General features: G+C 19.5%; 2 protein-coding genes across 2 annotated transcripts; both read left to right on the top strand.

The window, feature by feature from the left end:
* Positions 1 to 2,300: 2,300 nt before the first annotated feature.
* On the top strand, positions 2,301 to 3,283 carry PmUG01_05041700 (Plasmodium exported protein, unknown function; the record flags this gene model as incomplete). The annotated part of the gene is made up of 2 exons (XM_029003635.1): positions 2,301 to 2,390; positions 2,510 to 3,283. 2 exons carry the CDS (start codon positions 2,301 to 2,303, stop codon positions 3,281 to 3,283), a joined length of 864 nt encoding a protein of 287 aa, XP_028860561.1.
* Positions 3,284 to 8,887: 5,604 nt separating this feature from the next.
* On the top strand, positions 8,888 to 9,715 carry PmUG01_05041600 (Plasmodium exported protein, unknown function; the record flags this gene model as incomplete). Its single annotated transcript, XM_029003634.1, has 2 exons — positions 8,888 to 8,956; positions 9,095 to 9,715. The coding sequence occupies 2 exons, from the start codon at positions 8,888 to 8,890 to the stop codon at positions 9,713 to 9,715; spliced, it is 690 nt and encodes a 229-aa protein (XP_028860560.1).
* Between the last annotated feature and the right edge of the window lie 6,473 nt (positions 9,716 to 16,188).

Raw genomic sequence — 16,188 nt, 5'->3', positions numbered from 1 at the left:
GTACCCCAAGTGTAATAATAATAATTATAGAAATATTATTATATATTTTTTTTTACATATAACATTTAAAAGTATAATTGTCTATAAGGCTCTATAACATGCAGATCAGTTCTGATATGAATTAAACTTATATTCATTTTTATATTTAAAATGCACTATGAAGAAAAAGATAAAGTAAATGGAATTTTTTACACAAATAAAGATGCCAATTTATATTTTATAAAACACTGATTTCGTGGATAAGTGAACATGATGAAGATATATTTTATCCCCCTTAACAATTTATATTATGGGAGCCAAATTCAGTACTCTAAATAGGCACGTTAGGGTATACCAAATGACATTATGAACATTCGTTGTGATTCATTAATAAACATTACTCAGAATTTCTCTTATATATATATCTTAGATAATTAATAAAGTTCACGTTACAAAAACTTCATAAAAATGTTCATCAATGTTAACAAATTTTATCGTTTTTCGTAAAAAATATATATTAAGAATGAATTTATATACTATCTATTTATAAGGTACCTCTCGAAAATAATAAAATATTAAGTAGAAATATTATGAAGTTATAAACCAATAGATTTATATATGCATGTGTTTTTACTAAACTCTGAAAGTACTTCGTTACATTTTGACCTGAAATATTTTTACATAATATTAATACATTAACACTGTTGCAGAATTTATAAAATAATTAATAAATATGAAGAATATATTAACATGAGGAGAATAATTTACTATATACCATTTAAAATACACTTAATCATCTTATGTGAACAGAAATTATTCTACGAATATATGTATAAATAAATGAAAGAACATAAACAAACGTAGTAATATATTATTATTATAAATATGAAGAATATAAAATACCATATTTTAAATTATTTGTAACCAGTTTTTATAAATCATTAATAAGTTATAAATCTAAATTATATTTATATTATATTCGAGATATATAGGAAAATATTAACATTTTAAAGAACAATAAAAAAAAATGTTCGATAATATTTCTGTATTGGAAAAACTGTGTATATATAATTTTAACTAATAATAATTATTTATATTTAATAGTAATATATCATTTATTTTCATTCTTTAACATGCCATATTTACTTGGATTGGGATATGAATTTCAGATAGACAATTTTCCTTCCCTGTTATGTAGTACATTCTTCAATAATTCCGCGTAAATTTTTGAAAAATACAGTACAAAAATTACATTAATGTACCCAATAAAATATATTAATATATTTCATTATAATATATTCAACATATTCTAGATTTTCTTTTTTTTTAACTTATTTTTATAGTTATATTTTCTATTTAAATAACACGAATTTTTTTAAAAAAGCATTTATACGTAATCATATATTTCTGTTTTAATATTATGTCATGCATTATTTAATTAAAAATTTTTAACTAATATGTAATTATACTTAATACCATAACCACATAAAAAAGAAATGTTCAATTATTATTTAATAAATTGAAATTACTATTTTTTATATATAAAATATAACAATAAACATAGACTAACATAAGTTATTACTTATTTGTTCTTTAACATTTTATTAAGATTTTTTCGATTAAAATATATAATTATGTTAATATTTTATATACCTCATATATATTAAATAATTTTTGAAGATCTTTATTTTAATATATATATTTTTTGTTATTGTATGTATTAATCTTATAAAAAATTAACTTCAAAAAATTTATATATCATGAATATATTGATAATTTTTAAATATTATATATTTTTTTAATGCTAACAAAAAAAAAAAGAAAATATATTTATTCAAATTATGCATTATATATATTATCCAATATAATTAAATATACATTTTCTCCTTTTTTTATATTCATATTAACGAAGCACTCTATTAAAGTATGTATCAAATATATAAATAAGTATAAATATTTATAAAGATCAATTATATAATTCGTGTAATTAGTAAGATATATATATTTAATATTTTTTAAAACATTATTAAAATTATTTTAATTAATAATATTTTTACTTATAGCATTTATTAAAGCACAAATATATACTGTATTATTTTTTTTTTTTATTTGATATATTATATATATATATATATATACATTATAGCCATATTAAAATAGTAAAGGGGGAAAGTTTGGTACTTTGAAAAAAAAAAAAACTGCTACTACACAAATTATAACGCAACAATTTATAAATATCATAAAAAAGAAATATATATAGATATTATATACCTGAAAATTTTATCATTATAATAAATCCAACAAGTTAAAGAAAGTAAAAAATGTGTAAACAGAAAAATAAATCATTATTTTTCTATAAAATTTATGCGTTCACAGTTTTAGTATTGGCGTGGAAGAATTCGCATGAAGAGGTGATATAACTATTCTAATAAATTTCTATTATTTTTTGTTATTTTGCGTATTCATTTTAAAAGGAAAATTTCATTAACATTTAAATAAATAATATTTCAATATTTACTGTAATTTTTAGCCAAATAATTTTCATAAATTATGGGATAAAGAAACTAACCGAAAGAACTTACACTCATTAAGAGCTCGAAGATTATTAATGGGAAAAGAAGATTTAGAACACCAACAAAGGTATTCTTCTTTAAAAGAACAAATATCAAAATTAGTAAATGAAGACAATGATGAATTTGATAGACGCATAAGTGAATCATTCCAAGATAACAAATTTAAGGACCAATTTAGTGAATTACTGCATGCCTCTGAAAGTTTTGGAGATATGTATAATTCACTCGAATTTGGTGATTATTTAAAAAAAAAACTTAGTGAATTAGAATATAATGATAATTTTGAAATGAGAAATAATATGAAAGGAAGAAATTTTCATAAAATTTTGAAGGTTAATAGCATAGTACAAGATAACCAAAAATTAAAAAAGAATAAATTATTAAAAAAAACAGATTCGTACAATCTATCAGAAATGTCAAATTATTTAAAAGCTAATAATTCTAATGATTATGATCCTCTTGAACATAAAATAAAGCGTAGTAAATTTGTACAATTTATGGGAAGGCATAAAACATTACCTCCTGTCCTGGTAATCTTGTTCGGTTCAACAATTCCATTGATGGCAACAGCAACAGCAACAGTAGCAGCAGCAGCAGCAGCGAGTGCTGGTATAATTACTTCCTTGGGTGCTTTAATGGGAATTTACCATTTGTTTAATAAAAAAAAATACAGTAAAAAAAAAACAGCTTTAAATGTAAACAATTCCTACAAAAAATGTTTACAATATTAGAATACATATAAAACAACCAAATAAATCTTTAAATATAATCTTGTAGTTTGAATATCCTAAAGCAAATTTGTATTATGCAAGAATTAAAAATATACACTTTCCTATTATATTATTAATATGTGAACATTTTGGCTTTTTACTTTTTATATTAATAAATTTTATTGATACTATTTTACATTCTCCCTAATATAAACATTGTAATTGCACAAAAACAGTTTATTTATATTTTCACCACAAAATAATTGTTATTAAAAAGTGTGTTTTGTTTTATGTATTTTTCTTGTAATGTACTACGTTTTTATGACTATTATAGAAAAGAAACATACTTATTATTATTTCATGGCTTTTATACATTTAAATAATATTCAATAATTTTTAAATTCTATTATCTTGTTTAATGACTTTAAATAAATTACTTTTATTACTCAAGTAAATATAGTTACTTTTAATTCACATAATATTTTTTTATCTCTTAAATTATTTGTTTATGTTTAAACATTTCACAATTAGAACATTGTACCTTAATATTCTCACTATTACTAAAATTTTTTCATATTATTAAATCATATATTTCGGATATATTTTCAACCAATTATTCCTATTTAATATATAAGATATAGAAAAAAACAAACCGATATAAATATTCATTTGTGTACCTTATAAGTTGCAGGACGCTTAAAACCTTATCATGCATCCTAAGGACTATAGATTTTAATTTTAAAACTAATTCTTAATTCTTCTTTTTTATTAATCATTCATTATTTCTTCATAAAGAAATATATAATCATATGTTATTAACATATAATTTATAAAAAATTTTTAAATTATGTAGTATAGCACTTATATGCTAAAATATAGACATGCACAAGGACAATTTCTTAAATTACGCGCTGCTGCTCAAAAAAATGTATAATAATAATATTTATTTTTGAAGCCTCTCATTACTAAAACTCTACTTCTAATAAAATAATAATTAAATAAATAAATAAATATATATATATATATATTAAATTTTTACAAATTTTATCTGAGCACGATAGTTCCTGGGCATTAAAGAAAGTGTTTCATTAAAATTAATAAGATAAAAATAAAATAATAATATAAAAAATGAGTGCCTTCTTTACATTTTCCTTCTTCATAAAAATATACATCAAAAATGTTACATAATACTTATTATAGTTGTCAAGACTCATCAACCGTTTCGTTTACGTTTACAATTCTCTTCGCTTTTAATTTTTGGAAATACAAGTATTAAGTGTTAATTATTTGTTTTCATTCTTCACCTAAATTATATATATATATAATGTTTTGTATTTTTTTTATCATTATCTCATTACAGCTACTTGTTTCCTCTTTTTTTTTTTCTTCCCTAAATATGTATATATATAGATATAGATATAAATATCCTTTGTTTAGATAAAACCTGTCAATGAACTATTCCCACATCAAAGTTAAATTTTAATTTTTACAAATTGTTTTACACGACATTTTTACTTAATTATTTCCCTAATTCAATACTCAATTCTGCTTTTTAATATTTTGTAAGTGTTAAAACCCTAAAAGTTATTAAAATCCTAAAATATTTTACATATCAAGTACTCTGTTTTAAAAAATTCATAAAAAAAATATTTTACATAGTTTCTCTCTCTTTTATACCCCTAGAAAATCACAATTTTAATGCATTAAGTAAATAATCAATTTGAGTGTTTCTTATTTATCCCCATAACATAATCCATTAAATCTACACATTACTTTATATATTTTTCACCCTTTATTTTATATACTAACTTTTCCTTAATTTTTTTTGAGCTACATATTGTAACATTTTAAAACCTCCTATACCCTTTTTGATTCCATTATATATTAGGCATATACTTTTTCAATTGAATTTCTTTGAAAGTGTTATTCATACCACTTATTTTCATTTCAGCCCTTTGGAATTTCGAACATTAACAGTTTTTACGTAATTCAAATATGAGAACGTTATTAACCTTCTATTTTATGTTATTCTTTTTATACATAATCATTTTAATTTCACTTCAAATATTTATATCATCTTAGGTTAAGTCTGTTTTTAACTATGATCTAACAAGTATTATACATAGATAACAAAAAAGAATAATTAATACTACATTTTGAATTAGTACTCCTCAAAAGTATATATATGTTTTTACAAAAGTCTATATGCTTTTAAAATATTCAGTATTCACGAATTATCGTGAAACTAATGAACTCAAAAATTCTCATGCATTTCATGAGAAAATTCAAATGTTGTACTAATATATGAAAAAAAAAATTCCAAAAAAGAAAAAGCATAAAAATAAAAAAATATATTTATATAATAATACATATTTAGTAGTAATAGGAACAATTTATAAATAACTACAAACGTGATCATATGACATTTATAGAATATGTAAAAATGTATAATACAATATTTTTTATCAAATTATTCTTTTTCCTCACCAAAGAAAAATGTATAGAAATATTTAATATCTACATTGTTTCTATTAAAAGCTTTATTATCTAAAAAAGAAAATCATTCTTGCAATAGATTTATTCTTTCATATACATATATATATTATTTACAGAAAAGTATGTTATTACAAAAAAATATTACAAAACATAATATTATCAAAAAAATAAAAATATAAAAAATAATGCAACAAAAATGATTGAATATTGTAATTATATCACATTACTGCAATACTGACATGTCCACATCGAAAGGATAAGTACAAAAGCTTTTATGTTAAGAAGTAACAAAAATATCTCTATGATCATTTCCTTATAGTAATCATATATTTACCAAGAAGAGTGAATAGAATGTAGTTCCTACTTCTACTTAATATAAAGATATTATTTATATTTCTCTAAATTTTTTTAAATCCTTTACAATTTCTTAGTAAAGATTGTATAACTCACTTATATATATACATATACAGTGTCAATTTCTTATTAATATACAGAAAAAGCAAGTAACTAAAAAAATAATTTAGTACTGATTCCCTCGAACTTATATATGTAAAACCATTTTAAAATATTTTTAGAAGAATTAAATTATAAAAATTCATTTACTTAATACATCTACAAATTCGACATTTTGATAAAAAACATATTTTTAAAAAAAAATTTATTTCATCAATAAAGAAATTCCTTTCATTTATACACATAAAATATGGATAAAATAAAAAGTATTTCACTGCAATTTGAAAATAAATCATTTTAAATATTTATTTCCATTTCCTTATGGTTTTTTATTTCGAAACAAAGTTTTTAGAAATACAACAATGTCATACCACTTTTAATATTGCTTATCATAAATAAAACATATCAGTATGATTAGGTTTTAGAAAAAATAATTAACGGGGAAAAGTAACGTAAGTAAACAAAATTTAACAATTTTTCATAAAATAAAAATTACATGAAATGTTCATATTTTTTATGGAATATGAGGATGCTAAAATAAAATTATTAACACAAGAATCAAATAATTTCTATTTTTTGTTACCTTTTAGAAATAATAGTAAGACAAAAGCCGAAGTTTTATTATTATATACAAATTTTAGAAAGCTAGAATATACATATCTAGATTGATACCTATTTTTTATTTTCTTTATTTTTTTTATTTTATCCTTTTGCATATAATTAAAAAAGTTGTTATATATTTATGAAATTGTGAAATTTATGTTTTTTTTAAATAACTATTATATGAATATTTAACAATATATCTAATCTAACGAAACAAAGTCAAACAGGAAGAGCAATAAAATTAAAAAATTAACCATAAATATTATTTCTTCTTTCTCTATTAACTTCAATGCAAAGACAAGGAAATTTTCACATTAAACTTATTCCCTTCAAATATATAATTTTTTATTTATTATTAATAATACCAATTTTTTTTAATTTTTGTTCTTTTCCTTAATGCTTTATATATGTATATAAATAGTAAGTACGCAATATGTAAAAGGGAACTTTTCTTTCTTTTCTCTTTTTTTTTCCCCTCATTTAACAGTTGTTTGTGCCAACATATTACATTATATTATAATTACATAGGCTAAATATGTTATATGAATTTTTTTATTTAAACATGTTGAACTATAAATTTGTAAAATAATATTTATCAATTAAACATCTTGCATCCATTTTAAATATAAATTTTTAAAGCTAGAGCAAAAACAATAGCAAAACAAAAAACAAAAAAAAAAAGTATTTATAAATAATTAAATAAAATACTTCATATTAACTAAACATAAAATTCTTTCTTTCTTTTTTTTTTTTTATTGTATTTTCATAATTTCAATCCTGCATAAAATTTAATTAAAGTATAATTTCTCTGAAACATAAATGCAGAATATTTCACTTCTTTGCATCACATTTCTAATAATCTTCGAATTAAAAAATAAAAATAAAATAATAACATTTAACACAAACAAATTACATTATTGAACAAAAAATAAAAAACTTGAAATAAAAATATCATTCTAAATATTACCAAAAAAAATGTACGTATGTATATATATATACAAATATGGTTAAATGTTGAAAACCACAAAGCATAATTTAAAAGAGCAATGTTTTATTTATAATTTTTTTTTTCTTACTATATGCAGTCGTATTTGTATCACTAAAATTGATATAAAAAAATGTATATATACCTACCAGTTCAACTTTTATAGATTTAATGTTGTTTTTAGAATTATACTATTCGAATTAGTGAATTTATATATAAATATATATACATCACCATACGAAGAGCTAACAGAACATATTATTGAGTTATTATACAATATAAAAAATACATATGCTTTTTATAAGTGTAAAACCATGGGTACGCTATGTGTAATTATATCTTATCACCTTAGATTTAATTAATTAATCAATCTAAATTAATGTATATCTAAATCTACTACAACATATATAATATAAATGCATGCAAAATATTATAATTTTATTAATATTATATATATTGTCATTTTTTCTTTTTCCCTATGAATTTTTATCAAAAATAATTTTGGAAAACATTACAGCAGGATAAATGATCATTTCTAAAAAATTTTTATTATACAATTTTTAAAAACAGATTTAAACATAATATTTATTCTTAAATTATTTTGTACATACAAGTTAGTACATATGTTGTCACAGAGATTTTAATTCCCTATTATATCCATATCGTAGTATTTCTTCAATGAATGAAACATATATATATATTTTTTTTTTTTTCCTTTAATTTTTTTCCTATAGAACTATAATTTTAATACAATATTATTCTTTTAATACTTATTAAATCATGTTTTATATGTCTTATTTAAGTATTATGAATTAAGAAAATTTTTAAATAAACCTCTTACTAAAATATGTAATTTTTATAATTTTATTTTTTTTGTGTGATCTTCTATTCGCAACAGTAATTAAACTTAATTAAAAAAAAAAAAAATTCAAAAGTTTTTTATATTTACATAGTAGCAAATAATTAAAATAAATTATAAACCAACCATTTGCTTAATATTATTGAAAATATCATATATATACAGTACATCAATTATTACATAAGTTTTAGTAACTTTAAAAATATTTATTAAAAAAGAAAATATAAATATGCTAGTCTTTTTTACTAAAAATATACTATTTTCAACTTTAATATGGGCATGGGAATATTCCTGTAAGGTACCATATAATTCTTGTAATTAATTAATTTTTGTTCTTTTTTGTTATTTTATGTTTCTATAAGTAGAAGAAAATTTGATTAGTACATATATAAATAAATTAAATTTAAATGTTGAATATTTGTATCATTATTTACAGTTAACCACATGCAGTAAATCATGGAATGAGGTATTCTACAGTAATAACACATTTAATGTAAGATGTAGTAGATTATTATATAGTGAAACAAAATTAGAACAAGAAAAAAAATATGAAATGTTAAAAAAAAGAATATATAGTTTATTAGACGAAAGTGATGATGCATTTGGAGAAAGACTAAATGCATTAGCTCATGATGACCTTTTTCGAAAACAATTTAATAAATTAGTACTACGCGAAGTTTCCAAAAAAGAAATTAATAATTTGATGCAATGTAAAAATCATCAAAAACAACATGATGCATGCAACTTTGAACATAACATAAAAAAAAAATCTGATACCTCAAAACATTATGATAATGTTGTGAAGCATAAGAACCCAACAAAATTATCAAAAAAAGCAAGCTCAAAATTTAAATCAGACTTATTCCACATCAACTACATTAATAATGTTCATTCAGTTAAATTTCGACATATAGTAGAGGCATTTTCATATTTAAAAAAAAAAAATAAGGTACTTTATGCAGCTATGTCCATCATAACTGTGTATGCATTGTTTATGTTTTTTATTCTAATTATATCTGTTAGCATATTGTTCTACATATTCTTAATATCAATGTAATTAACTTGTGTTGAAACCCTGTATTTTCTTTCTTCTTTTTTTTCTTTTGTATTGTTTGTAATATTTCTTCAATAGCATTTATTCTTATTGTATATAGTACATTCTTTTTAAATTAGTATATATACAATTTTTTGATAAAGAGGTCCAAAGTTCTAGTAATTAATATAGAAAAAATATTCATCTTATAAAATTAATCTAAAAAATTTTTTAATTTACTACAGCAATTCGAAAGTACATAAAATTTTATACTTTAATAATAAAGATGAGTATATCCCTAATGCAGCTATATATATTATATAAATTATTCATTTTTTTACATTTTATCTTAAAAAGTTATCTTCATATAATTCTATGTATAAAGTTATATAAGTAAATCGAAATCATTTTAAATTTTGAATTATCAAATTTTCACAATTTATGTAAAAATATACTTTCAAGCGATATAAATATATCTATAACTACTTCTATACCTATATATATATGTAAATTTTTTTTTTTTATTTTCCTCTTAATTATGTTTCCGTAAAAAATATTGACATTTACTAATTTATAAAATATGACAAAATTCAATCAATTAAATTACATTAATTCATTCATCTTTCTTTAAAAATTTACGTATCTGTTTGGCTTTTATCAATAATAGACTTCTACTAATAATTAATATTTATTACTAGTTTTGCTAAATAAAATGTATAGTTATTAGCACTGTTTATTTGTACCAGTTAATATAGATTTTTTTTTTTTTTTTTTTTTCTTCCACTTTTTATGCATTACGGATGTGTGTTTACGGGAAGACCAACACCATATCAAAATTGATTCTCATTTTTTTATATACTAACTACAAGATCCTATTATTTTAAAATTATATTATTATATTATGTATCTTGAAATAAACTCTAATTATTACCTCGTTAAAGGAAATTCGTTTTTAATAACTTTTCATTAATGTAATTCCTACATCAACTATTCCTTCACAGTTTTAAATAAGAAATTTTACATTTCCATTTGGTTAAGTTTTTAATTTTTAATTATTCATTATAACTTTAAATCATGTGAATCACATATATATATTTTAATATATCAATACAAAGGACGAAAAAAAATGCGACTCCAGTAATCTTATGAAGTTTACTCCAACAGAATACATCATAGACGGGAACATTAAATGACGACCCGCTCTAGTGTTATCTTCAAGTTTTTACATTTTAATCATTTTTTTAATAAGAAAATATTGTTAACATTTTATTTCTCATTTAAAATGAAATATATATATATATATATATCCTTCATAAATATAGTTTATATACCTCTTTAAATACTTAGTTAAATTTAATAAATATATATCCGTTTCGTCTTTTTGCGTATTTTATAAAACTATTATATCATTGAATGTACTTCACCTGATCATATATATAACTAGTAATTTGTTAATTCTTTACATATATTTGTAAAAATTATTTTATCATTCATAAAAAAATTTTCTGCCTCTAAGGTAAATTTGCATATAATACATTGCGCTTAAAGCTTAACCCTTAACCTTAACCTTAACCAAAACATTCGTGTTTATTATGTGCTCTTCGTAGATTTCTATATATATAAGTCATTTATCTAATAAAATAATATATTTATTTTGTCTCAATAGAATTTATATTCTTCCACATGTTTAAATTGAAGGGATATTCTTAAAAAGAAAAAAAATTTCATTTAACAATATTATTTTTAAATTATACAATATCATAAAAAAATATTCAAATTGGGATATATTTAGATTGTGCTACAATGTATGTATTACCATATTTCTGTTAATGATTTTTACAACCAAATTTGTACAAAATATTTATTCTTTAATTCACAATTTACGACTTAAAACTTTTTTTTTTTTTTTTTTTCTTACATTTCCTTATTTCAACAATAACAGAGTAAACGTTTTCAAGTATTATCCTTAGCTCATACAGAATTACATTTTTTTTTTATTACTGGTAGGATGAACTCCCGTAGTAACACGTTAACAATTTAGTGAATAGCATCTAATAATTAATTATTTGACTCTCCATATTATATCAGTGTTTACGATATAAATAACACTAAATATATAAACATATAAAAAAAAAATTTCAGAATATAACACGATATGTACAAAAATTAGTTTCAACTGTTTATAAAAAAATTCTTTTATATATATATTTAATATTGACAAATACATAATTTTATTTTACATAGTACATATAGTATAATATAAATACACATATTATAATACATTTCTACAGGAAAAAAATATATTTTAAACTTTTATTTACCAACGAGTATTAACTAAATTCGCTTAAATATTTCTTTTTAATGAAATAAATATGATTAATAAATATATGATAACATAATACAGATTCAAAAGCGTAAGCACCATATAATCATATTAAATAAAATAATTGCACATGCATTTATAAAATCTTATATTTAATATATATTTTTCATGTATTTTCTTTATAATCTGTACAAATTATTTCCATTCACAAATCTCCTTTTTGTGTAAACTTATTATTTTTATTTGAGTTGTATAAAATTTCTAAAAGGAATTATTATAGTGTAGCACTTAAGGTTATTAACAACATATTTTAAATATTAAAAATTCCATTTATTCCTTTTTTTATACACTTCTACTATATAATTTTTCTAAAGATACCAGTAGAACTATTTTCTTACTTGACTGATAATATACAATTATTTATATCTACTACTAATTATTATTTGTGTATTACTACTAATTTATTATTTTTTAAATTAGTGTACCAACTATTATTAACTGTTCTAAATATTTTCGTTTTCTTCTAATAATTCAAATTTACAAAAATGTTTAATTTATATTTATTTTTCTGTACTCTGTATTTTTTCCAGCTTTTGTTCTTCCTGTGTATAACAGGAATCAACATGATAAAAATAATTTTTTTTTTTTTTTATAAAAAAATTATAATATAATAAATATAATATGGATAATTTTATTCTAAAAGGAATTTATATACTTACCAACAATTTATTAATTATTATATTATATTATATTACACAAAAAGAGCTTGATTTGTGAATAAAGCCATAGACATGCAAATATCAGAAAAATAATATATTTGTATAATGCTTATTATTTGTAAACTTTATATTTAGAATATTATCATGGATTCATATACGTGTACTAAACTATTATGTATTAGTAAATGCACTTTTTATCCGTAATTTTAAATAATTTAATGATCTTTTTTTATTATTTAATGATATATTCAAATATATGATATGTTTTTTAAAGTATACACCATTATAATATTTAATGAATATTACATACAAAACTAATTCATCATTTTGATAATTTTATTTAAAAGGTGTTTATGTCATTACATTGAATACATATTATCCATTTTTTTTTTTTTTTTTTTTTTACATTTTATACAATTTTAACTATTTACATAAATGATCCAAACAATTTAAACATACATTTATTATATTATTTAAATAAAGATGGTTAATAATATATTTTTATTATAAATCTATTTCCAATATATCAGAATTTGTAACAAGTCAGTAACAAAATTATACACTACGTTCATATAAACATATCTAATTACATAAAAATAATATATATATTATTAAATTCATATTATTACATTTTTTTGATATGTAAAATATATATATATATATATATATATATATATATTATTTTAAATCAATCATTACATAAAAACAAAAAAAAATAAAATAAAATAAATAAATAAATATTCTTGTAAAATATTACAAATATAAACAAACGGTTAAAATCTATTATATAACATTTGTTTTTTTTTTTAATACTAGTAGTTAAAAATAGAGTGGTAAAATGAAAAGGAAAAACTTAAGATAAATTATAAAAACAGAAAAATAATTTTATTTCGTAAATTTTAATGATCCTTTTTGTTTTTTTTTTATTAAGTATATGTACATTATTATTTATTAACATATTATTTTTCAATTTATATATGTATATATAAAATATATTCTATTAAGCACACACCCATATTTTTTTAAATAACGAGTTTTAATACAAGTTCACATGGAACTCTGAAAAAATATGGTTGTAGAAAATTCTTAATCTCACGAACTCTCAAAATTTATATTATCCATACCATATCAGTTGTTAAATAAGTGTTTAATTACATGCTATCTATATTATGATGTAAAAGAATTTTTTAAAATTAAGAGAAATTTTTCTATTTTTTTTTTAAATATTCCTTATATATAATATTATATATATTTTTATACATTAATAATATATTATATGTTATCTTTTATTACTAAATATATTTTAATTTTTTAAAGTTTTAGAGTAAATTTTTAGAAAAAAAAAATTCAAATAAAATTATATATTTTTTTTTATTTATTTATTTTTTTTTTTTTCCAATATTAAAAAAAAAGTTAAATTTTTGCACCAATGGAAAATAGTAAAAACATTTAATAAATTTTATATAAACCCAAAGCTCTAAATCTATAAACGAAATTTTTAAAGAAAAAATGCTACTATTTTTTTTTTTTTTTGGTTTTTAATATATAATATAGAATAAAAGTACCTTTTTATTTAACAAATATTTATAATACTGCAAAATTTAATTATGAAGTTTTTATTTTCATAAAAACTAATTAAATTAGTTGTAATTTATATTTTTTTTAATTTTTAGGATTTATATTTTATATTTAATACTTGTTATTATTTAGTAATTACTATTTTTTACTTTTTCTTAACAAAATAAAATTAGGAGTAATATAATAACTGTTAATAAATTAAAGTAAATACAATAATCTTTATCAGTTATATTATCTTTAGAGATTTTTTCTTTTTTTTATTAAAAAAGAGACAAGTGCATATCCAAATAAGAAAACATATATGCATATATATATATAATACATATTTGTGTTACAACCTTACCTTAATTTTTTCAGTTCGGAAGAATTTTTTAACAAAAAATAAAAATCAGATATTACTAAATATTAAAGTTAGCAACAACAGCATTAAAGATTTATGTTATTATTCGTGTGTCATCCTTTCTTCTTTTATATAACTATTTTTCAGACATATGAAAAATAAATAATAATATATACATATATTATTTTAAACAAATGACTGTATAAAAACAAAAAATAAAATAAAATAAAATAATAAAAGTTACGAATACCTGTTTTATAGTAAATTTTTTATCAACTCATTATTTTGCATAGAAATAAATCCCCTCATTATTATATACTTGTATATAATTAATTGCAGAAAAAATAGAATTCTTTCGTAAGGAAAAATTTATCTTATATAATTCTCATCCCTTAGAAACATATATTACTATAAAATCATAAACAAAAATAAAATATGAATCTAAGAATATATATATATATATATATATACATTTCTAATACGATTTATGATAGTGTAAATTGAAAAAAATAAAATACAAAGACACATTCATATAAACAGGATAGTACAAAATTGTAATAAATTTCTAAACATGAATTATTATTTTTAATGCTATATATATGTATATATATTATAATAACAAATGGTGCACATATTAGGAATATACATTTATCCCTTCTCTTGAATATTTATAATAATTGATAACGCCGATATTCCTTCTAAGTTAAAACAGTTGCACCAATATTTTTTCAGAGTGCATTATAATATAAAGTGCTAGTAATCTCAAAATTTTCTGAGATTTCTTAAATTTTCAATAAGGTATAAAAAATTTATGAATTTTTACAAGTTTGAACACTATATAAAATGTCATTATGTATGATAATTTTGTAAAAAATATATATAAACCCCTAAACAATTCGTTATTGAAAATATGAATAAAATTTTATCCCATAATAAAACAAGAGTAATATAAATATTCCTACGTGTTAATCTTTTTAATTTTCATATTAATTTTTCTTTCACATAACGCTTTCATTTTCCTCTTTCGTTCAGTGATATATTTTTAATTTAAAATGTATATAATTTTTTTTTACAAGTTTTATGAGATGTAATATATATTTTATAAATTTTCCACAATAAGGGGCTTTGTATTTTTTTAAAAGTTCTGGTATTAATATACCATATTTTATTTCCCTCTAATTTTTAAAATTGTGCTCTTGTAACAATTCGCTTATCTATATAAAGATTTCATAAAATGTTCAGTATCAGAGCTTATAATGCCATAGTTGTATGCAGCCATATCTTCATTTAGTTTTCCAAATAATTTATCATGTTCTTCATTTTCCTCATCTAATTTATCATCTACATTTAAACATAACACATATTTTTCTATGTATTTATAATATACTTATTGTGTATATTCTACTTACCTCCGCTTTCTATCGTACATATAAATTATTGCATTATTTACGATATTTTTGTTGCCCCTTTATTTAAGAAAGAAAGTACACTAACTTTATTAATATACCCTTTAGCTAATTAAAAAAAAGAAAATATA

Source organism: Plasmodium malariae (assembly GCF_900090045.1).
Source record: "Plasmodium malariae genome assembly, chromosome: 5".
Classification (NCBI taxonomy): domain Eukaryota; phylum Apicomplexa; class Aconoidasida; order Haemosporida; family Plasmodiidae; genus Plasmodium; species Plasmodium malariae.
The sequence above is the reverse complement of the archived record's forward strand: the minus strand, read 5'-3'. Positions and strand labels throughout refer to the sequence as shown.